We start from the raw sequence: 24,661 nt of genomic DNA on the forward strand, positions 1-24,661 counted from the left end.
TTCTAGAGCAGGTCATCTTGATGTTAACGTGTGTGTGTGTGTGTAGGATCTGTACTCCCAGTCCTATGAGCGTGTGGGGGTGTTGTTTGCGTCCATCCCCGGGTTTACAGACTACTATGAACAGAAAGAGTTGATCCATCAGGATGTGGAGTGTCTCCGGCTTCTCAATGAGATCATAGCTGACTTCGACGAGGTTAGAAACAAATCTACACGCGCCATTTCCCTGTGATATGTTACCAGCGTACAATTACTTTGTTTTCTAATATCCACCTCTCTCTCTCTCTCTCTCTCTCTCGCTGTCTCTCTTCTCTCTGTCTCTCTTCTCTCTGTCTCTCTTCTCTCTGTCTCTCTCTCTCTCTGTCTCTCTCTCTCTCTGTCTCTCTCTCTCTCTGTCTCTCTCTCTCTCTGTCTCTCTCTCTCTGTCTCTCTCTCTCTCTGTCTCTCTCTCTCTCTGTCTCTCTCTCTCTCTGTCTCTCTCTCTGTCTCTCTCTCTGTCTCTCTGTCTCTCTCTGTATCTAGTTATTAGATGAGACATATTTCCAGGACATTGAGAAAATCAAAACCATTGGCAGCTGTTACATGGCTGCTTCTGGCCTCTCCCCTGATCAACAGGTCAGCCCTCTTAGTGTCTCAGAGTTGGGTTACTTTGGGGTTGGGCTACTTTGGGGTTGGGTTACTTTGGGTTGGGTTACTTTGGGTTGGGCTACGTTGGGTTGGGCTCCTTTGGGTTGGGTTACTTTGGGTTGGGTTACTTTGGGTTACTTTGGGCTGGGTTACTTTGGGTTGGGTTACTTTGGGTTGGGTTACGTTGGGTTACTTTGGGCTGGGTTACTTTGGGTTGGGTTACGTTGGGTTACTTTGGGCTGGGCTACTTTGGGTTGGGCTACTTTGGGTTGGGCTACTTTGGGTTGGGTTACTTTGGGTTGGGCTACTTTGGGTTGGGCTACTTTGGGTTGGGCTACTTTGGGGTTGGGTTACTTTGGGTTGGGTTACGTTGGGTTACTTTGGGTTGGGTTACTTTGGGTTGGGTTACTTTGGGCTGGGTTACTTTGGGTTGGGCTCCGTTGGGTTGGGTTACGTTGGGTTACTTTGGGTTGGGTTACGTTGGGTTACTTTGGGTTGGGCTACTTTGGGTTGGGTTACTTTGGGTTGGGCTACTTTGGGTTGGGTTACTTTGGGTTGGGCTCCTTTGGGTTGGGCTCCGTTGGGTTGGGCTACTTTGGGTTGGGCTCCGTTGGGTTGGGTTACGTTGGGTTGGGTTACGTTGGGTTGGGTTACGTTGGGTTGGGTTACTTTGGGCTGGGCTACTTTGGGTTGGGTTACTTTGGGCTGGGCTACTTTGGGTTGGGTTACTTTGGGTTACTTTGGGCTGGGTTACTTTGGGTTGGGTTACTTTGGGTTGGGTTACGTTGGGTTACTTTGGGCTGGGTTACTTTGGGTTGGGTTACGTTGGGTTACTTTGGGCTGGGCTACTTTGGGTTGGGCTACTTTGGGTTGGGCTACTTTGGGTTGGGTTACTTTGGGTTGGGCTACTTTGGGTGGGGCTACTTTGGGTTGGGCTACTTTGGGGTTGGGTTACTTTGGGTTGGGTTACGTTGGGTTACTTTGGGTTGGGTTACTTTGGGCTGGGTTACTTTGGGTTGGGTTACGTTGGGTTACTTTGGGTTGGGTTACTTTGGGTTGGGTTACGTTGGGTTACTTTGGGTTGGGCTACTTTGGGTTGGGCTCCTTTGGGTTGGGCTCCGTTGGGTTGGGCTACTTTGGGTTGGGTTACTTTGGGTTGGGCTCCGTTGGGTTGGGTTACATTGGGTTGGGTTACGTTGGGTTGGGTTACGTTGGGTTGGGTTACGTTGGGTTGGGTTACTTTGGGCTGGGCTACTTTGGGTTGGGTTCAAAGTGATTGAATTTAAAATGCAACATTAGAGTTTAGTTTTCAGTTTATCGAAAAGACATTGAACATAAATGCCCTTTTTTCAATTATTGAATTAGAATTTCAGTTTACTTCTTGAATTGACTGCCTTCAATTCGACCCTGTTTAGTGTCTTCTATTCATCTGGCTTCATCCTGTTCAACTTATGACTTTGACTTTACATTTGAGTTGAATTTAGTATGAATAGTAAAATGATGTGTGTGTGTTGTAGGAGTGTGGTGATGAGTGGCGTCACCTCAGTGAGCTGGTGCTGTTTGCCCTGGAAATGCAGGCGACGCTCAAACGAATCAACACACACTCTGGAAACAGCTTTCAGCTCCGTGTTGGTGAGAACACACACACACTCAGACTCACAGACTCTCTCTCCACACACACACACACACACACACACACACACACACACACACACACACACACCTTGACCTCTGACCTGTTTGTGTAGGCATAGCCCATGGTCCAGTGGTTGCCGGGGTGATAGGAGCCACTAAACCTCAGTATGACATCTGGGGAATGACCGTGAACCTGGCCAGCCGTATGGACAGCACCGGGGTCAGTGGACGCATACAGGTAGGACTGTGGGTGGGCGGGTAACAGAGGCTTGGCTTTGGCATGTTAATATGTGGGTTAATGTGCTGCGCTGTGTGTGTGTGTGTGTGTGTGTGTGTGTGTGTGTGTGTGTGTGTGTGTGTGTGTGTGTGTGTGTGTGTGTGTGTTTGCGTGTTTGCGTGTGTGCGTGTATCCCAGGTCCCAGAGAGTACCAGTCATGTCCTGTTGGAGCGCGGCTTCGTTCGCGAGCTGAGGGGGGAGATCTATGTGAAAGGTGTGAGCGAGCGGCAGGGGAACGTCAAGACGTACTTCGTGAGGAGCCGCGAGTCGTGTACCAGCTACGTGGAGCGCAGTGTGAACCGCGGGGGTCTGGGGAGGAACACTCTGTCTGCTCTGGTCTTTACTCTGGTCCAGACCAGGAAGAGAGAGACACAACGAGAGGCTAACGGAGGGTTCCACCTGCTGGAGGTCTCATAGACCTGGGGCTGTAGATCCTATCGGGAGAGAATTCAGCATATCCTCTCCTCGTTTGTTGGATTAAAACTGCTTTCTATGGTGGATTACCTAAAATGGAGAAGGGGGGTACAGGCTACAAGAGAGACACTAGAGGAGGGGAACGGAAGCTCCTCTTCTGGACTGCAGGACAGAGCAGAGTACTCTATAGCAGTGGTTCCCAACCTTTTTTGGTTACAGTACCGGGTCAACTGTATTTTGCTCAGCCCGAAGTACCCCTATAGTACGTCATGGGTCTTCTCAAGTACCCTCAGTGGATTGGCCAAGTTCCCCCTGGTTGGGAATCACATGGACGACAGCACAGAGCAGAAAACTGACCAGTTGGATATACTGCTGTCTGCCACCCAACAGAAATACAGTGGATTATATACTTGTTAAAGGAATTTTGATTCCTGTTTATTAACCAATTCAATTAAAACACTCTGCCCATGAATAAGAATTTGTAAGATAATTATCAGCATAAAATGGACAGATACCAGTCTTAAAATCAATCAATCAATAGCGTTTATTCTCGAGAGTACTGATCATAATACATTTTACATCAGGTTATATAATACAGATGATGTCATAGGTTTTAATGTCCAACCTCCTCTCGGATACAATGGCAGTATAGTTCGAGTTCTCATTACTGTCTGCCACCTGTTAAACTATCTGCAACCAACCTCAAGGTCTTTCCCCTCCCTGGGTAGAGACATCATTCTAGCCAACCCAAGGTCTTTCCCCTCCCTGGGTAGAGACATCATTCTAGCCAACTCAAGGTCTTTCCCCTCCCTGGGTAGAGACATCATTCTAGCCAACCCAAGGTCTTTCCCCTCCCTGGGTAGAGACATCATTCTAGCCAACCCAAGGTCTTTCCCCTCCCTGGGTAGAGACATCATTCTAGCCAACCCAAGGTCTTTCCCCTCCCTGGGTAGAGACATCATTCTAGCCAACTCAAGGTCTTTCCCCTCCCTGGGTAGAGACATCATTCTAGCCAACTCAAGGTCTTTCCCCTCCCTGGGTAGAGACATCATTCTAGCCAACCCAAGGTCTTTCCCCTCCCTGGGTAGAGACATCATTCTAGCCAACTCAAGGTCTTTCCCCTCCCTGGGTAGAGACATCATTCTAGCCAACCCAAGGTCTTTCCCCTCCCTGGGTAGAGACATCATTCTAGCCAACCCAAGGTCTTTCCACTCCCTGGGTAGAGACATCATTCTAGCCTGTCTGAAGATAAACCCATTCTTTCTAATCAAGGAACACATAACATTCAACATTTATGATTATTCATTCTTACAGTAATATAGTAGTATTCTGTTTAGTTATAATTCTAAGTCAAATGTATACGTATTTTAGTCATTAAACACAAAAATCCCGTAACAATACTGCTGTCTGCCACCCAACAGAAATACAGTGGATTATATACCTCTGTCTGCCACCCAACATTGAGACAATTGAGACATGGATTGTGCATCTGTGCCATTCAGAGGCTGAATGGGGAAGACAAATTATTTAAGTGCCTTTGAACGGGGTATAGTAGTAGGTGACAGGCGCACCGGTTTGTGTCAAGAACTGCAACGCTGCTGGGTTTTTCATGCTCAACGGTTTCCCGTGTGTATCAAGAATGATCCACCACCCAAAGGACATCCAGACAACTTGATACAACTGTGGGAAGCATTGGAGTCAACATGGGCCAGCATCCCTGTGGAACTGGGCCAGCATCCCTGTGGAACGCTTTCCACACCTTGTAGAGTCCATGTCCTGATGAATTGAGGCAGTTCTGAGGGCAAACTCAATATTAACAAGGTGTTCTTAATGTTTTGTACACCAACAGGACTACTGTGGGTTATATACCACAGTCTGCCACCAACAGGAATACTGTGGGTTATATACCACAGTCTGCCACCAACAGGAATACTGTGGGTTATATACCACGGTCTGCCACCAACAGGAATACTGTGGGTTATATACCACGGTCTGCCACCAACAGGAATACTGTGGGTTATATACCACGGTCTGCCACCAACAGGAATACTGTGGGTTATATACCACGGTCTGCCACCAACAGGAATACTGTGGGTTATATACCACGGTCTGCCACCAACAGGAATACTGTGGGTTATATACCACGGTCTGCCACCAACAGGAATACTGTGGGTTATATACCACGGTCTGCCACCAACAGGAATACTGTGGGTTATATACCACGGTCTGCCACCAACAGGAATACTGTGGGTTATATACCACGGTCTGCCACCAACAGGAATACTGTGGGTTATATACCACGGTCTGCCACCAACAGGAATACTGATTGAATTGACCTTTAATTAACCTCAACATTCATAAACTGAGAGGGCTGATGGGACATTTACTCTGCATGGACTTTAATAACTCAAAGGGGCTGATGGGACATTTACTCTGCATGGACTTTAATAACTCAGAGGGGCTGATGGGACATTTACTCTGCATGGACTTTAATAGCTCAGAGAGGCTGATGGGACATTTACTCTGCATGGACTTTAATAGCTCAGAGGGGCTGATGGGACATTTACTCTGCATGGACTTTAATAGCTCAGAGGGGCTGATGGGACATTTACTCTGCATGGACTTTAATAGCTCAGAGGGGCTGATGGGACATTTACTCTGCATGGACTTTAATAGCTCAGAGGGGCTGATGGGACATTTACTCTGCATGGACTTTAATAGCTCAGAGGGGCTGATGGGACATTTACTCTGCATGGACTTTAATAGCTCAGAGGGGCTGATGGGACATTTACTCTGCATGGACTTTAATAGCTCAGAGGGGCTGATGGGACATTTACTCTGCATGGACTTTAATAGCTCAGAGGGGCTGATGGGACATTACTCTGCATGGACTTTAATAGCTCAGAGGGGCTGATGGGACATTTACTCTGCATGGACTTTAATAGCTCAGAGGGGCTGATGGGACATTTACTCTGCATGGACTTTAATAACTCAGAGGGGCTGATGGGACATTTACTCTTTATGGACTTTATAGCTCAGAGGGGCTGATGGGACATTTACTCTGCATGGACTTTAATAGCTCAGAGGGGCTGATGGGACATTTACTCTGCATGGACTTTAATAGCTCAGAGGGGCTGATGGGACATTTACTCTGCATGGACTTTAATAGCTCAGAGGGGCTGATGGGACATTACTCTGCATGGACTTTAATAGCTCAGAGGGGCTGATGGGACATTTACTCTGCATGGACTTTAATAGCTCAGAGGGGCTGATGGGACATTTACTCTGCATGGACTTTAATAACTCAGAGGGGCTGATGGGACATTTACTCTTTATGGACTTTAATAGCTCAGAGGGGCTGATGGGACATTTACTCTGCATGGACTTTAATAGCTCAGAGGGGCTGATGGGACATTTACTCTGCATGGACTTTAATAGCTCAGAGGGGCTGATGGGACATTTACTCTGCATGGACTTTAATAGCTCAGAGGGGCTGATGGGACATATCTATCCAGAACATTCTAAAGCACTTCTGCTTTCGGGTTTGTTGCTTCCCCCCCCCCCCCCCCCCCTTTAACGGTTACAGTCAGAGCTTTACTGTGTATGTCTCTTTACTGTGTATGTCTTTCGGGTTTGTTCATTCATTCTGATCTAGGATCTGTCCATATACCCTCATTCATTCTGATCTAGGATCTGTCCATATACCCTCATTCATTCTGATCTAGGATCTGTCCATATACCCTCATTCATTCTGATCTAGGATCTGTCCATATACCCCTCATTCATTCTGATCTAGGATCTGTCCATATACGCTCATTCATTCTGATCTAGGATCTGTCCATATACCCTCATTCATTATGATCTAGGATCTGTCCATATACCCCTCATTCATTCTGATCTAGGATCTGTCCATATACCCTCATTCATTCTGATCTAGGATCTGTCCATATACCCTCATTCATTATTGATCTAGGATCTGTCCATACACCCTCATTCATTATTGATCTAGGATCTGTCCATATACCCCTCATTCATTCTGATCTAGGATCTGTCCATATACCCTCATTCATTATGATCTAGGATCTGTCCATATACGCTCATTCATTCTGATCTAGGATCTGTCCATATACCCTCATTCATTATGATCTAGGATCTGTCCATATACCCCTCATTCATTCTGATCTAGGATCTGTCCATATACCTCTCATTCATTCTGATCTAGGATCTGTCTATAATCCTTTTTGTTAATAATTAAAAGGCTAAACTGATCCTAGATCAGCAGTCTTACTCGGAGATGCTTTGTGGATATGGTCCCTGATCCTAGACCTCTGTCTTTTGAATAACAAGTGGAATTGCATTGCCTGAGAGGGATTTTAGGTAAATGTAATCTTAATTTGATGACCCTGTTGTTGCAGGAAATGTCCTACACAGCAGTAATGCTCTTTTTTTGTTGTTGTGTATTTAAGGTTTAAAAATGATAATTAAGTTTGTATTATCCAATTTAAAATATCAGACTTGATTTGTCCTAACAATAAAATGTATCAACCTCTGCATTATAATGCACATTTCCTGGTGCTGCAGGATTATTTCCCTGCTGTGAGAAACTGGTCAAATTAAGATCTGTATACTTATTTACATGTATGTTTTTGTACATATGAACAGTAACTCTTGATACAACTACAAATCTATTAAATACAATGTTAAACCTATCACACTCTGTCCTGACTAATGATGTTGGTGTCGCTGACTCTCTCTCTCTCTCTTTTGGCATATGACTCATTCATTCACTCATTCACTCACTCATTCACTCATTCATTCACCCACTCATTAACTCATTCATTCACTCATTCACTCATTCACTCACTCACTCATTCACTCATTCATTCACTCGTTCACTCATTCATTCACTCACTCATTCACTCATTCATTCACTCATTAACTCATTCATTCACTCATTCATTCACTCATTCATTCACTCACTCATTCATTCATTCACTCATTAATTCACTAATTCATTCACTCATTAACTCATTCATTCACTCATTCATTCACTCATTCATTCACTCATTAACTCATTCATTCACTCATCCATTCATTCACTCATCCATTCATTAACTCATTCATTCACTCATCCATGCACTCATCCATGCACTCACTCACTCATCCATTCATTCACTCATTAATTCATTCATTCACTCATTCACTCACTCATTCACTCATCCATTCATTCATCCATTCACTCACTCATTCACTCATCCATTCACTCACTCATCCATTCACTCATTCATTCACTCATTCACTCATTCATTCACTCAGTCATTCATTAACTCATTCACTCACTCATTCATTCACTTATTCATTCATTAACTCATTCACTCACTCATTCATTAACTCATTCACTCACTCATTCATTAACTCATTCACTCACTCATTCATTAACTTCTTATGGCTGCAAGCCCGAAGCCGGGCACAATATGACAACAGCCACTTCAAGTGCAGGGCGCGAAATTCAAAATATATTTTTTTGAAATATTTAACTTTCACACATTAACAAGTCCAATACAGCATTTGAAAGATAAACATCTTGTGAATCCAGCCAACATGTCCGATTTTTAAAATGTTTTACAGCAAAAACACCACATATGTTTATGTTAGCTCACCACCAAATACAAAAAAGGACAGACATTTTTCACAGCACAGGTAGCATGCACAAAACCAACCTAACTAACCAAGAACCAACCAAACTAACCAAGAAACAACTTCATCAGATGACAGTCTTATAAGATGTTATTCAATAAATCTATGTTTTGTTCGAAAAATGTGCATATTTGAGCTATAAATCAGTTTTACATTGCAGCTACCATCAGAAATGGCACCGAAGCAGCCAGAGTAATTACAGACACCAACGTCAAATACCTAAATACTCATCATAAAACATTTCTGAAAAATACATGGTGTACAGCAAATGAAAGACAGGCATCTTGTGATTCCAGCCAATATTTCCGATTTCTTAAGTGTTTTACAGCGAAAACACAATATAGCATTATATTAGCTTACTACAATAGCCTACCACACTACCGCATTCATTCATCAAGGTACGTTAGCGATAGCAATAGGCACGTTAGCGATAGCGAATAAACCAGCAAAAGATATCGTACTCAATTCTTGCTCGTACAATATGCATATTATTATTACTATTGGATAGAAAACACTCTCTAGTTTCTAAAACCGTTTGAATTATATCTGTGAGTAAAACAGAACTCATTTTGCAGCAAACTTCCTGACAGGAAGTGGAAAATCTGAAATCGATGCTCTCTTCTAGGGGCTGCGTCTTTTGTCTTCGTCGTGTCGCGTGTATATATATATTTTTTCTTCGCAAATGTTTTAAAAATATTTTTCTTAACCCCAACTTCAACATACTCTCCTGCAACCCGCCTCACCCAATGTGGCATGGATCTGCTATTTTCTTTACTTTAGAACCGGACCCCCAACAGAAGCTAGCCAGCTAACTAGCTAGTAGTCAGCTAGCCACTGCTAGCGGTCATCAGCTAACCTTTAGCCAGGACAACTCCTGCCAGTATGTACAGCGTTTCAACCCAGAGCTTATCGGACCCCTTTTTCTCCATATCACCGGATTCCTACCGCAAGCTCTGGACCTCTTCACCTGGATCATAGCAGCTAGCTAGCTGCTATCCGAGTGTCTACTCCTGGCTAGCGTCTCTGTCCCGAAGCAAGCACCAATTAGCCTGGAGCTAGTCTATGCTAGGTCCATCAGCCACTCCTTGGGCTACAATACTTATTTCGCAAATTGGCCTGGACCCCTTTTATTGCCGATACGGAGCCCCGCCGATCCATCACGACTGGACTACCGACGTAATCCGCCCGAGGGGGTTTCTCAACAGGCTCCTTCGTCGCGACGTCCCCTGAATGCCCGCCTGCTAGCCACAGCCCGCTAGCTGTCTAGATCATACCGGACTGTTAGCTGAAGTGGTCCATCAGTCAATTTCTTGGGCTACTATACCTATTTGGACAATTGGCCTGGACCCTTTCACTACACGGACCCCTGCTGATCCATCACGACTGGTCTGCCGACGTAACCGCATGAGGGGGATACAACAACAGACTTCGTCCGTTGCTACGTCCCTCTAAAGCCCTTCTGCTAGCCTGCTCTGGCCCGCTAGCTGTCTGAATCGCCGCGTGTCCCGAGCCCGTCCAGCTACTCATTGGACCTTATGATCATTCGGCTACGCATGCCTCTCCCTAATGTCAATATGCCTCGTCCATTGCTGTTTTGGTTTGTGATTATTGTCTTATTTCACTGTAGAGACCACAGCCCTGCTCAATATGCCTCAACTAACCCTCTTGTCCAACCTCCCACACATGCAGTGACCTCACCTGGTTTAATTGATGTCAATAGAGACAAAACCTCTCTCACCGTCACTCAATACCTAGGTTTAGCTCAACTGTATTCACATTCTACCATACATTTGTCTGTACATTATGCATTGAATCTATTCTACCACGCCCAGAAACCTGCTCCTTTTACTCTCTGTTCCGAAAGTACTAGACGACCAGTTCTTATAGCCCTTAACCATACCCTCATCCTACTCCTCCTCTGTTCCTCTGGTGATGTAGAGATCCAGGCCCTGCAGTGCCTAGCTCCACTCCTACTCCCCAGGTGCTCTCATTGGTAGACTTCTGTAATCATAAAAGCCTTTGTTTCATGCATGTTAACATTAGAAGCCTCCTCCTTTGAGGGCTTGTTGTCCTCAATCTCACACAAATGATCAATGAACCTACCAGGTACAACTCCAAATCCGTAAGCACAGGCACCCTCATAGATATCATCCTAACCAACCTGCACTCCAAACACACGTCTGCTGTCTTCAACCAGGATCTCAGCGATCACTGTCTCATTGCTTGCATCCGTAATGGGTCTGTGGTCAAACGACCACCCCTCATCACTGTCAAACACTCCCTGAAACACTTCAGCGAGCATGCCTTTCTAATCGACCTGTCCCGTGTATCCTGGAAGGACATTGACCTCATTCCGTCAGTAGAAGACGCCTGGTTATTCTTTAAAAGTGCTTTCCTCACAATCTTAAATAAGTATGCCCCATTCCAAAAATGTAGAACCAGCAACAGATACAGCCTGTGGTTCACTCCAGACCTGACTGCCCTTGACCAGCACAAAAACATCCTGTGGCGTACGGCATTAGCATCAAATAGCCCCCGCGATATGCAACTTTTCAGGGAAGTCAGGAACCAATATACACAGGCAGTTAGGAAAGCAAAGGCTAGCTTTTTCAAACAGAAATTTGCATCCTGCAGCATAAACTCCAAAAGGTTCTAGGACACTGGAAAGTCCATGGAGAATAAGAGCACCTCCTCCCAGCTGCCCACTGCACTGAGGCTAGGAATCACTGTCACCACCGATAAATCCACAATAATTGAGAATTTCAATAAGCATTTTTCTACGGCTGGCCATGCTTTCCACCTGGCCACTCCTTCCCTGGTCAACAGCCCTGCACCCCCCACAGAAACTTGCCCAAGCCTCCCCCATTCCTCCCTCACCCAAATCCAGATAGCTGATGTTCTGAAAGAGCTGCAAAATCTGGACCCCAACAAATCAGCAGGGCGAGACAATCTGGACCCTCTCTTTCTAAAATGATCAGCTGAAATTGTTGCAACCCCTATTTCTAGCCTGTTCAACCTCTCTTTCGTATTGTCTGAGATACCCAAAGATTGGAAAGCTGCCACGGTCATCCCCCTCTTCAAAAGGGGAGACACTCTAGACCCAAACTGCTACAGACCTATATCCATCCTACCCTGCCTTTCTAAGGTCTTCGAAAGCCAAGTTAACAGATCACCGACCATTTCAAATCCCACCGTACCTTCTCCGCTATGCAATCTGGTTTCCGAACTGGTCATGGATGCACCTCAGCCACGCTCAAGGTCCTAAACGATAACATAACCGCCATCGATAAGAGACAATACTGTGCAGCTGTATTCATCGACCTGGCCAAAGCTTTTGTTTCTGTCAATCACCACATTCTTATCGGCAGACTCAACAGCCTTGGATTCTCAAATGCCTGCCTCGCCTGGTTCACCAACTACTTCTGACAGAGTTCAGTGTGTCACATCGGAGGGCCTATTGTCCGGGCCTCTGGCAGTCTCTATGGGAGTGCCACAGGGTTCAATTCTCAGGCCGACTCTTTTCTCTGTATACATCAATGATGTCGCTCTTGCTGCTGGTGATTCTCTGATCCACCTCTACACAGGCGACACGATCTGTATACTTCTGGCCCTTCTTTGGACACTGTGTTAACTAACCTCCAGACGAGCTTCAATGCCATACAACTCTCCTTCCGTGGCCTCCAACTGCTCTTAAATGCAAATAAAACTAAATGCATGCGCTTCAACCGATCACTGCCCGCACCTGCCCGCCCATCCAGCATCACTACTCTGGACGGTTCTGACTTAGAATATGTGGACAACTACAAATACCTAAGTGTCTGGTTAGACTGTAAACTCTCCTTCCAGACTCACATTAAGCATCTCCAATCCAAAATTAAATCTAGAATCGGCTTCCTATTTTGCAACAAAGAATCCTTTGCTCATGCTGCCAAACATACCCTCGTTAAACTGACTATCCTGCCGATCCTTGACTTCGGTGATGTCATTTACAAAATAGCCTCCAACACTCTACTCAGCAAATTGGATGCAGTCTATCACAGTGCCATCCGTTCTGTCACCAAAGCCCCATATACTACCCACCACTGTGACCTGTATGCAGTCTATCACAGTACCATCCGTTTTGTCACCAAAGCCACATATACTACCCACCACTGCGACCTCTATGCTCTCGTTGGCTGGCCCTCGCTTCATATTCATCACCAAACCCACTGGCTCCAGGTCATCTACAAGACCCTGCTAGGTAAAGTCCCCCCTTATCTCAGCTTGCTGGTCACCATAGCAGCACCCACCTGTAGCACGCGCTCCAGTAGGTATATTTCACTGGTCACCCACGAAGCCAATTCATCCTTTGGCCGCCTTTCCTTCCAGTTCTCTGCTGCCAATGACTGGAATGAATTGCAAAATCCCTGAAGCTGGAGACCCATATCTCCCTCACTAACTTTAGGCAGCTCACAGTCACTGCACCTGTACATAGCCCATCTGTAAATAGCCCATCCAACTGCCTCATCCCCATACTGTTATTTATTTTTTTGCTCCTTTGCACCCCAGTATCTCTACTTGCATGTTCATCTTCTGCACATCTATCACTCCAGTGTTTAATTGCTAAATTGTAATTATTTCACCATTAAGGCCTATTCATTGCCTTACCTCCCTTATTTTACATCATTTGCACTCACTGTATATAGACTTTTTTCTCTATTGTGTTATTGACTGTATGTTTGTTTATTCCATGTGTAACTGTGTTGTTGTTTGTGTCACACTGCTTTGCTTTATCTTGGCCAGGTCACAGTTGTAAATGAGAACTTGTTCTCAACTAGCCTACCTGGTTAAATAAAGGTTAAATAAAAATAAATAAAATACAAATACATTTGGATTTGGGGGCACCACGGAAGAAGTTGTTTAACGAGTTACCGTCTCCTGAATTAAGCTCTAGAAGGTGTATATCGATTACATCGATAAACAGTCATCTGATTAATCATTACCTCTTATCATCACTCTGAACAGTCATCTGATGAATCATTACCTCTTATCATCACTCTGAACAGTCATCTGATTAATCATTACCTCTTATCATATCATTCTGAAGAGTAATCTGATTAATCATTACCTCTTATCATATCATTCTGAACAGTAATCTGATTAATCATTACCTCTTATCATATCATTCTGAACAGTCTGATTAATCATTACCTTTTGAAAATAAAGGAGAGCCACACACTCAAAGACGCATTCTTGCATTCTAACTACCCGCTATTCAAAGTGCTCTGAACAAAATTAAGGGAATCGTTCACAAACATTGGCACATTCTAAAATCCAATGATAATCTAGGTAATGTGTTTTCGGACCTTCCCTTGGTCGTTTTTTCGCGGGGCAGAAATCTCAGAGACCAATTGGTACACTCTGATTTACCACCCCAAGATATTCCTGAACAACATCTATTTGCACCCCTACTGGATGGAAACTACAAGTGTAATGGCTGTGCTCAATGCAATGGCACTTATAAATGGGGAAATCAGGGAAATCGATCCCAATCAAAGGTGTTATTACGTGCTCCACTAAGGCAGTTATTTATCTTATAACTTGTCCTTGTGCTTAAAATGATGCGGGTAAAACAAAGCGCAAATTAAAAGTACGTATCTCAGAGCATCGTAACACCATTAGGTGCAAAAACTTGACTTACCCAGTTGCGGCCCACTTTTTGGGGGCAGGCCACTCGATTTCGTCTCTGCGTTATATTGGCATCGAACATGTCACCCTCCCTAGGAGAGGGGGTGACCTTGATAATTTATTGTTAAAACGAGAGGCTGCCTGGATCTTTAATTTAAAGACCCTTGCTCCCTTCGGTCTCAACGTAGACTTTGATCTGAAGCCATTCTTGTGATTATTGTGACTTTGCCATTGTAATTGTTTGTAATCTTGTGGTCTAAAATGAATCTATGATCGTATGCTATCCATTTGTTTTTTGTATGCTGTTCTTTGTATGCCATTTTAATATTTGAGAATTAACCAATGATATTAGGCCACACTTGGCCATGATTACAGACACCTGTGTGTCTTTTGACACTATATAAATGAGTCATCCCGCAGTGTTTGTGATTAAGAGAGGGAGAAAAGTGTACACTTACTATGGACACATTCTATAACTATTCTCCCATGAATCATATACTTTGCACACAAACCACCGCCCGTTTGGTGTAATAAATCATGAATGTATTTACGTGTGAAATGCCTTTGTTCGTCGTTTATCACTTTCAGGAACCAATCCTTCTTGGAAAAGGGTTTTGGTGGGTTTTCCTGCAGAGGTGTAAGACTCTGATTGTCCACAAGAGGTCACAATGTCCTCCTCCTTAGTTGTCTGGTCTCCATGGGTGTTTCATTCCTCAGAACAGCCAATCAGCTGTACCAGTGGTTGTCTGAGGTGAGCTTCTCGCCTCTTCCTCCTCGTGTTGGCATTCAGGATTCGGAACACGATGGACATGAGCTGAAGCTCTTCGTCTCTCTGGTCCAAAGGAACGTGAGTTCATTTATTCACCTCGTGTTGAGGTTCAAAGCATCAACCATTCTAAATGTGCAGCTCTCCGCCTCATATTTCCTGGTCTAATGTTAATTTCGTTGGCAATTCTTTTCATGCACTCTCGTCAAAGGGGATGGCTCCGTCCGTCTGACACGCTCTCCGACCTCACTAGGGGCGTGGCTACTTACTTACGAACAGTTCATAGAAGATGGATTCTCTTATACTTGATCAAATCACATTCCTATCTTAATGAAAATGCTTGAATTATTTTTCATATCCTATGCACAATGTATTCGATGGAAACTTGACAGACAAGAGGGTTTCCTTTCAAAGTTACAGTATTTCATCCATACAGTTATTAATGACATCACAAAATGAAAATAAATATTATATATACATTCTTTATGTTAGAATTATTGTTCCATTATCCACTTTTTGTACGTTAGAGTTTTGGCCGGGCAAAACTCTCTGGAGGCAATGGGACATTCCTTGAGCCAATACTGGAGGGTAAAGAGAGAAAGTCTCCCTCACTTGTAATTTACGATAGGGTGTGAACGGTCGATCATCCAGCAGCTCCCCCTCTGCCCTCTGTGGGGGAGAGAGAGGCCTGGTTACTGTCACCCTCCCCAGTCATCAGACAGTATTGGTTTTATTTCATGTTCAGTACGCATCTGCTATTTTGTTCATTTGCATCATTGTTATTAAACTCTCCTTCTGCACCTGCTTCCCGACTCCCTGCGTAAAAGTGACATTCTTGAAAATAAAACAAAAATCACATCCCTGAGTCACCTTTGTTAGCGATTACAGCTGTGAATCTTTCTGGGTATGTTTTTAAGAACTTTGCACATCTGGATTGTATGATATTCGTACACGATTTTTTAGTTATTCTTTATGCTCTGTCAAGTTGGTTGTTGATCATTGCAAGACAGCTATTTTCAAGTCTTGCCATAGATTTTCAAGCTGATTTATGTTCAAAATGTAACTGGGCCAATCAGGAACATTCTCTGTTTTCTTGGTAAGCAACTCCAGTGTATATTTGGCCTTGTGTTTTAGGTTATTGTCCTGCTGAAAGGTGAATTAATCTCACAGTGTCTGTTGGAAAGCAGACTGAACCAGGTTTTCATCAAGGATTTTTCCTGTGCTTAGCACTATTCTATTTATTTTCATCCTAAAAAAACTCCCTAGTCCTTGCCGATTACAAGCATTCCCATAACATGATGCAGCCCCCCAAATATAACACTTTGTTTTCAGGACATAAAGTTAATTTCTTTGCAACATTTTCTGTAGTTTTACTTTAGTGCCTTATTGCAAACAGGATGCATGTTTTGTAATATTTTTATTCTGTACAGCCTTCCTTCTTTTTCACTCTGTCACTTAGGTTAGTACTGTGGAGTAACTACAATGTTGTTGATCCATCCTCAGTTTTCTCCTATCACAGCCATTAAACTCTGTAACTGGCCTCGTGGTGAAATCCCTGAGCGGTTTCCTTCCTCTCCGGCAACTGAGTTAGGAGGTACGCCTGTATCTTGTAGTGACTGGGTGTATTGATACACAATCCAAAGTGTAATTAATAACTTCACCATAATTAAAGGGATACTCAATGTCAGCTTTTATTTTTTACCCATCTACCAATAGGTGCCCTTCTTAATAAGGCATTGGAAATCCTCCCTAATTTGTTTGAAATTCACTGCTCGACTGAGGGACCTTATAGATAATTGTATGTGTGGGGTACAGCGATAAGGTAGTCATTCAAAAATCATGTTAAACACTATTTATTGCACACAGAGTGAGTCCATGCAACTTATTATGTAGCTTGTTAAGCAAATATTTACTCATGAACTTATTTAGGCTTGCCATAACAAAAGGGTTGAAAACGTATTGACTCAAAACATTTCAGCTTTTCATTTTTAATACATTTTGTAAACATTTCTAAAAACTAAATTCCACTTTGACATTATAGTGTATTGTGTGTAGGCCAGTGACACAAAATCTCACTTTAATCCATTTTATATTTAGGCTGTAACACAACCCCTTATCCACATCGACGGGACAGCAGTGAAGAAGGTGGAAAGTTAAGTTCCTCGGCGTACACATCACTGACAAATTGAAATGGTCCGCCCACACAGACAGTGTGGTGAAGAAGGCACAACAGCGCCTCTTCAACCTCAGGAGGCTGAAGAAATGTAGCTTGTCACCTAAACCCCTCAAGCTTTTACAGATGCACAATTGAGAGCATACTGTCTCACCGCCTGGTACGGCAAATGAACCGCCCACAACCGCAGGGCTCTACAGAGGGTGGTGCGGTCTGCCTAACGCATCACCGGGGGCAAACTACCTGCCCTCAAGGACACCTTCAGCACCCGATGTCACAGGAAGGCCAAAAAGATCCTCAAGGACAACAACCACCCGAGCCACTGCCTGTTCACCCCACTATCATCCAGAAGGCGAGGTCAGTACAGGTGCATCAAAGCTGGGACCAAGAGACTGAAAAATATCTTCTATCTCAAGGGCATCAGACTGTTAAATAGCCATCACTAGCACAGAGAGGCTGCTGCCTACAGTGGTTCTTCCTTTAAAAGTTGTGGCGTACTGTAGCACAGCTTGCGGAGCCGCAGAATTCTATGGCACGTCATTTCAGTGTCAGCCATTGATGCCAGAATGAAGCAATTTACCTCAATCTGCCACCATCTACCACAAACGGTTGCGTTGGTCGAAACCAAGATTGAACTCTTTGGCCTGAATGTCAAGTGTCACGTCTGGAGTAAACTTGGCACCATCCCTATGGGGAAGCACGGTGATGGCAGCATCATGCTGTGGGGATGTTTTTCAGTGGCAGGGACTGGTCAGACTAGTCAGGATCGAGGGCACGATGAACGGAACAAAGTACAGAGAGATCCTTGATGAAAACCTGCTCCAGAGCGCTCAGGACCTCAGACTGGGGCGAAGGTTCACCTTGACAACAACCCTAAGCACACAGCCAAGAAACCTCAGGAGTGGTGTGGGGGATGAATCAGAATTAGTTGGGTAACATAGATAAATAAGATGTTTTCTTTACATAATATGCTTATGTGAGATACTTGTCATTAGAATGTCTCCCTTTGGACTATACTGTTGGCAGTTGCACTTTTCCCTTCTCAGCTAGGGAAAAGTCACTTGGGGCCCAGAGAGGGGAGAGGTCAGGCTTGTCTTCATATGTGAATGTATCTGTTAAACCATGTGAAGGGATGGTTAAGGGGGAACCAATTATCTCTTGGCTCCACAATGTCTGTGCGCAAGTCACTCCCTTCAGTGAGCTTGTCCAGGAGTGGGGAGAAGAGGGGGTTTACTTGAGATGGGAGAATATAGAGTTGACAATTGAGTTATGCCATTGGATGAGGTAATGTTTTGGTACTATGAAGTACCAGGAACAAGATTAGAACCTCGTCTTAGAGACCAAACTGAACGATAATTTATAGCTAATGCTATCTGGCTATTGGATACTCCTCTCTCAAGTAAAAGTCTATCTTTGTGAACTGTTCCTAAAATCTGTGGTTTGTCATGTGAGTTGAGAGGGGTGTATCTTCGCTATAAAAGATCTTTGGTTTTCTTTTGTAGGGACTCAGAATTCATTATAGACACTGAATTGATCTGAGAGTCAAAGGGCGATTTTGAAGCTCATAATATTAAAGATGTAATTTAAGTATAACTCTGACTGGTGTGTGGTTTATAACTCTCCTCATTTGGTAATACAGGAAATTGCCACGACAGTGGCTTCGGGACAAGTCTCTGAATGTCCTTGAGTGGCCCAGCCAGAGCCCGGACTTGAACATCTCTCGGGAGACCTGAAAATAGCTGTGCACCAACGCTCCCCATCCAACCTGACAGAGCTTGAGAGGATCTTGAAAGAAGAATGGCAGAAACTCCCCAAATACAGGTGTGCCAAGCTTGTAGCGTCATACCCAAGAAGACTCGAGGCTGTAATCGCTGCCAAAGGTGTTTCAACAAAGTACTGAGTAAAGGGTCTGAAAACTTTTTTAAAAACATTTGCAAAAATATCTAAAATACTGTTTTTGCTTTGTCATTATGGGGTATTGTGTATGGGTTGATGAGGATTTTTTTTTAAATTTAATACATTTTAGAATAAGGCTTTAACGTAACAAAGTGTGGAAAAAGTCAAGGGGTCTGAATACTTTCCCGAATGCACTGTATATCATGTACATTTGACATGATCAATTCAATGTCTGTAATGATGCCTGTTCTATCAAGGCAACATCTTGTATGTGTCTAAAATATTGTTTAATTGAATATAAAATTATATGTAGTTTTATTTATGCACAATATTTTCTGTATATTCATTTAATATGCCTCTTACTAACAGTTTTGTGACTTTACTTCGTGGTTATGGTGAGTTTTATCAGAATAATTCATTTCAATTATTTTATCTCAGGGTTTAGTAAAACAGCACCATCTGGTGGCCGGGAACTGTGTCTGCGGTGCTACTGTTTTTAGATCATTCAACTACTTGTTTATTACTACTTGACTAGCGTCACCGAGAACCAGTCGTGACAACGACGGGATTTTGGCGGCATGGCAACGAGAGACTTGACCGACCCAGAATAATTCAACTAGAGACACAGAAACTAGAGAGTTGTTGTTGTTATTGAAGAATTTGCTTTTATTTTGTTTGTCTGCTAAATAAACATTGCAATCCTCTGGATGAGATATCTGCCTGTGTGTGTCGTGTGTGTGTGTGTGTGTCATTAAGTGTGTGTGTGTGATTAAGCATGTGTGTGTGTCATGCAGTGTGTGTGTGTATGTCATTTTATTTAATCTTTAATTAACTAGGCAAGTCAGTTAAGAACAAATTATTATTTACAATGACGGCCTACCCCGACCAAACCCGGACGACGCTGGGCCAAATGTGTATCGCCCTATGGGGCTCCCAATCACGGCCGGTTGTGATTCAGGCTGGATTCAAACCAGATACTGCAGTGACGCCTCATGCACTGAGATGCAGTATCCCAGACCACTGCGTCACTCGGGAGCCCATATTGTGTCATGCAGTGTGTGTGTGTGTGTCATTAAGTGTGTGTGTCATGCAGTGGGTGTGCAGCAGGGCGCCCTCAGTGTGTGTGTGTGTGTGTGTGTGTGTGTGTGTGTGTGTGTGTGTGTGTGTGTGTGTGTGTGTGTGTGTATCATGCAGTGTGTGTGTATCATGCAGTGGGTGTGCAGCAGGGCGCCCTCAGTGTGTGTGTGTGTGTGTGTATCATGCAGTGTGTGTGTGTGTGTGTGTCATGCAGTGTGTGTGTGTGTGTGTGTGTGTGTCATGCAGTGTGTGTGTGTGTGTATCATGCAGTGTGTGTGTATCATGCAGTGTGTGTGCAGCAGAGAGCCCTCAGTGTGTGTCTGAAGGACCTCATGCGATAGGCATAGAGCAGCGGGTTAAGGGCAGAGTTGGCGTGGGAGAGCAGTATGGCTGCCAGGGACAGCGGCAGGGGAACGTGGCAGCGCGGGCACATCAACGTAACACAGTTCAGGATGTGGAGAGGCAGCCAACACAGGATGAACATGAACAACACCAGGAACAGAGAGGTGGCCTTCCTCACCTCACGACGCATACGCGCCGCTCGTTTATACTCGCTGCCGCCGGAACCACACCTGGCCTTTACTGGACCTCTAGACTTAGACTTGGATTCACTGGTTACCACAGACCCAGAATCTGTTCTAACACACCTACTAGCATGGCTAGTCATTTCCCCAGCATTTCCACTCCAACTCTCACCTTCTGACCATTTATTTCCAGCTCCTCCCCACACTGCTACCCCACTAACACCCCAAGCCTCAACCCTAGTCCTCTTTCCAGCCCCAGCCTCAACCCTAGTCCTCTTTCCAGCCCCAGCCTCAACCCTAGTCCTCTTTCCAGCCCCAGCCTCAACCCTAGTCCTCTTTCCAGCCCCAGCCTCAACCCTAGTCCTCTTTCCAGCCTCATCCTCTCTGCTCCCAGCCCCAGACCCACAATCCCCGATATCCGGTCTGGCTGGTCCACTCTCTCCCTCCCTGGTATCAGGTCTGTCTGGTCCCCTCTCTCCCTCCCTGGTATCAGGTCTGTCTGGTCCCCTCTCTCCATCCCTGGTATCAGGTCTGTCTGGTCCCCTCTCTCCCTCCCTGGTATCAGGTCTAGCTGGTCCCCTCTCTCCCTCCCTGGTATCAGGTCTGTCTGGTCCCCTCTCTCCCTCCCTGGTATCCGGTCTGGCAGGTCCCCTCTCTCCCTCCCTGGTATCCGGTCTGGCAGGTCCCCTCTCTCCCTCCCTGGTATCCGGTCTGGCAGGTCCCCTCTCTCCCTCCCTGGTATCAGGTCTGTCTGGTCCCCTCTCTCCCTCCCTGGTATCAGGTCTGTCTGGTCCCCTCTCTCCCTCCCTGGTATCAGGTCTGTCTGGTCCCCTCCCTCCCTCCCTGGTATCAGGTCTGTCTGGTCCCCTCTCTCCCTCCCTGGTATCAGGTCTGTCTGGTCCCCTCTCTCCCTCCCTGGTATCAGGTCTGTCTGGTCCCCTCCCTCCCTCCCTGGTATCAGGTCTGTCTGGTCCCCTCTCTCCCTCCCTGGTATCAGGTCTGTCTGGTCCCCTCTCTCCCTCCCTGGTATCAGATCTGTCTGGTCCCCTCTCTCCCTCCCTGGTATCAGATCTGTCTGGTCCCCTCTCTCCCTCCCTGGTATCAGATCTGTCTGGTCCCCTCTCTCCCTCCCTGGTATCAGATCTGTCTGGTCCCCTCTCTCCCTCCCTGGTATCAGATCTGTCTGGTCCCCTCTCTCCCTCCCTGGTATCAGATCTGTCTGGTCCCCTCCCGGCTGCGATACGTCTGAGCTGCTGTCGGACCGTGAGGAAGATGTGACCGTAGATGATAAACATGACCACCAGAGGAACCAGCACGCAGCCCAAGAAGTTGAAGTAGACCATATAACTCAAATCGACCACACAGGGGAAGAGACAAGCCCTGCAAATTAAAAAGTGAAGAGATTACACGTATAATTAAAATTTAATACGGCATTATTTTTGATAGAAATTAGTTAGCGTATAATTAAAATTTGAAAGTTCAAGTAAACTATATACTGGTGACAACCAGGTAGTTACAGATGATAAGATGAACATTTAAATACAGATTTAAAAGATGAAAAAGGTTCAACAATGTAATGTTATGATACGTACCCAGAAGGTGGCAGTGATCCGTGCCAGCCCATCAGAGGGATGGAACCAGAGAGTAGGGCCAGACACCAGGTGAGGACCAGGGCCAGCCGGGCGTTCCTGATAGATTTTTATTTTGGGGGTAAAACATTTAGAATGGTTTAAATAACCGTTTTGAAAGTACAAAAGGAGCCCAGAGGATGACACATGAAAGCGTAAAAACATGTATTTACAATGTGGTCCTGGGTGTCGGCCAACGCAGGACATTACACAGCAAAATACATGGCTAGCAGCTAACTAGCCTCACCCACCTGGGTGGACTATGATCAGCAGCTAACTAGTCTACATCCACCTAGGTGGACTATGATCAGCAGCTAACTAGTCTACATCCACCTAGGTGGACTATGATCAGCAGCTAACTAGTCTACATCCACCTGGGTGGACTATGATCAGCAGCTAACTAGTCCTATCCACCTGGGTGGACTATGATCAGCAGCTAACTAGTCTACATTCACCTGGGTGGACTATGATCAGCAGCTAACTAGTCCTATCCACCTGGGTGGACTATGATCAGCAGCTAACTAGCCTCATTCACCTGGGTGGACTATGATCAGCAGCTAACTAGTCTACATCCACCTGGGTGGACTATGATCAGCAGCTAACTAGTCTACATCCACCTGGGTGGACTATGATCAGCAGCTAACTGGCCTCATTCACCTGGTTGACCTACCTGGGGCTCACGATCCTCTGGTACTGGAGCGGCAGCAGGATGGCCACGTAGCGCTCTGCGGCTACCGCTAGCAGGCTGAGGATGGAGCTCTGGGTTAGCACGATGAGCACGCTCAGGAGGAGCAGACACAGAGGCAGGTTGTGGCGCGGGTAGCCCAGGTCGGTCAACACGGCACACGGGATCGCCAGCACGCCCACAAAGATGTCGGCCACCGCAAGCGACACCTGGGAAAGGGGATCGAGGAGAGATAAGTTCCTTTTGAAGTTTCTTCCTGGGTTCTTTTTGGTTCCTATTTGCTCATCTTCTCCACAGAGTTAGATAGAGGATTCATATTTGTATGTGTGTCATTATGGTATTTGTAAAGTAGTACATTTTGTTCTCGTGTTTGAAAAAAAGCGTACGGTTAATATTGGTGATTAACCGCCACCTGCAGTGCTGGAGTACTGAACCAAATCTTGTCGTTAATTTATTGTGGCCACTAGGTGGCGGTGATATAGCGTCAAGCCATTTTACTAACCATAAACAATCCAATTTGACGAAGACAATCCTCAGAACATTGGTTGATCGCTCCCAACCATAGGAATCCCCACCAAGTTGACTACTTTAAAATGGTGGAAGTCCTGAATGGCAATGCCCATGCTAAAACAGGTTTTATCCATCCAGAGTCATCTATCTCTATGATCTTCCTGCTTCCCATAGGAACCTATTTAACAGTGTAACACGTTTCTCAGCCTCTCACCAGGAAGTAGTTGGTGACGGTGCGTAGCTTCCGGTTTCGGTTCACGGCCAGACAGACCAGGAAATTCCCAGCGATAGCGAGGAGAGCGATGAGCAGCTCAGCGGCGATGTAGGGCCAAGTAATAGCGGGGACGGGGACGTGGCTACTGGACAGTTGGAATGCATCACAACTATCCCTGGTGCTGATGTTCATACTGAGAATACTACCTGCTGATACACACGCACACGCACACACACAACACACACACACCACACATGCACACACACACACACACACAAATACCGTTCATGTTCAAAGCATTTTATTATTATACTTTTTCTTTCAGCTAGCAGGCTTACATTTACCTGGAGCTTTGTTAAAGAGGATAGAATTGAGAGACAATGGTACCTGACTTAAGATAGACCATCCTCCTCCCACCGTCACTCAGCTGTCTTCTCACCTGTATCTCTACAGACTGAAAACACTTCCTCCCACCGTCACTCAGCTGTCTTCTCACCTGTAGTCTACAGAGTGAAAACACTTCCTCCCACCGTCACTCAGCTGTCTTCTGACCTGTAGTCTACAGAGTGAAAACACTTCCTCCCACCGCCACTCAGCTGTCTTCTGATCTGTAGTCTACAGAGTGAAAACACTTCCTCCCACCGCCACTCAGCTGTCTTCTGACCTGTATCTCTACAGAGTGAAAACACTTCCTCCCACCGCCACTCAGCTGTCTTCTGACCTGTATCTCTACAGACTGAAAACACTTCCTCCCACCGCCACTCAGCTGTCTTATGACCTGTATCTCTACAGAGTGAAAACACTTCCTCCCACCGTCACTCAGCTGTCTTCTGACCTGTATCTCTACAGAGTGAAAACACTTCCTCCCACCGTC

General features: G+C 45.3%; 2 protein-coding genes across 2 annotated transcripts in view; one reads left to right on the forward strand and one right to left on the reverse strand.

The window, feature by feature from the left end:
- si:ch211-132f19.7 (adenylate cyclase type 8) overlaps positions 1 to 4,872 on the forward strand; it is a 28,389-nt gene extending 23,517 nt beyond the window's left edge. Inside the window, 5 exon segments of the mRNA XM_055865528.1 lie at positions 47 to 193; positions 520 to 612; positions 2,142 to 2,256; positions 2,373 to 2,497; positions 2,675 to 4,872. Coding sequence (XP_055721503.1) covers positions 47 to 193; positions 520 to 612; positions 2,142 to 2,256; positions 2,373 to 2,497; positions 2,675 to 2,953 — 759 coding nt within the window. The 3' untranslated portion in view covers positions 2,954 to 4,872.
- A 14,964-nt stretch (positions 4,873 to 19,836) lies between these two features.
- LOC129813239 (adenosine receptor A2a-like) lies at positions 19,837 to 24,268 on the reverse strand. The gene is made up of 5 exons (XM_055865531.1): positions 23,788 to 24,268; positions 23,049 to 23,272; positions 22,343 to 22,438; positions 21,986 to 22,130; positions 19,837 to 20,803 (listed from the first exon to the last, which is right to left on the reverse strand). The coding sequence occupies exons 1-5, from the start codon at positions 23,977 to 23,979 to the stop codon at positions 20,507 to 20,509; spliced, it is 954 nt and encodes a 317-aa protein (XP_055721506.1). The 5' UTR covers positions 23,980 to 24,268; the 3' UTR covers positions 19,837 to 20,506.
- Positions 24,269 to 24,661: the final 393 nt, after the last annotated feature.

This window comes from Salvelinus fontinalis, chromosome 16 (genome assembly GCF_029448725.1).
Source record: "Salvelinus fontinalis isolate EN_2023a chromosome 16, ASM2944872v1, whole genome shotgun sequence".
Classification (NCBI taxonomy): Eukaryota; Metazoa; Chordata; class Actinopteri; order Salmoniformes; family Salmonidae; genus Salvelinus; species Salvelinus fontinalis.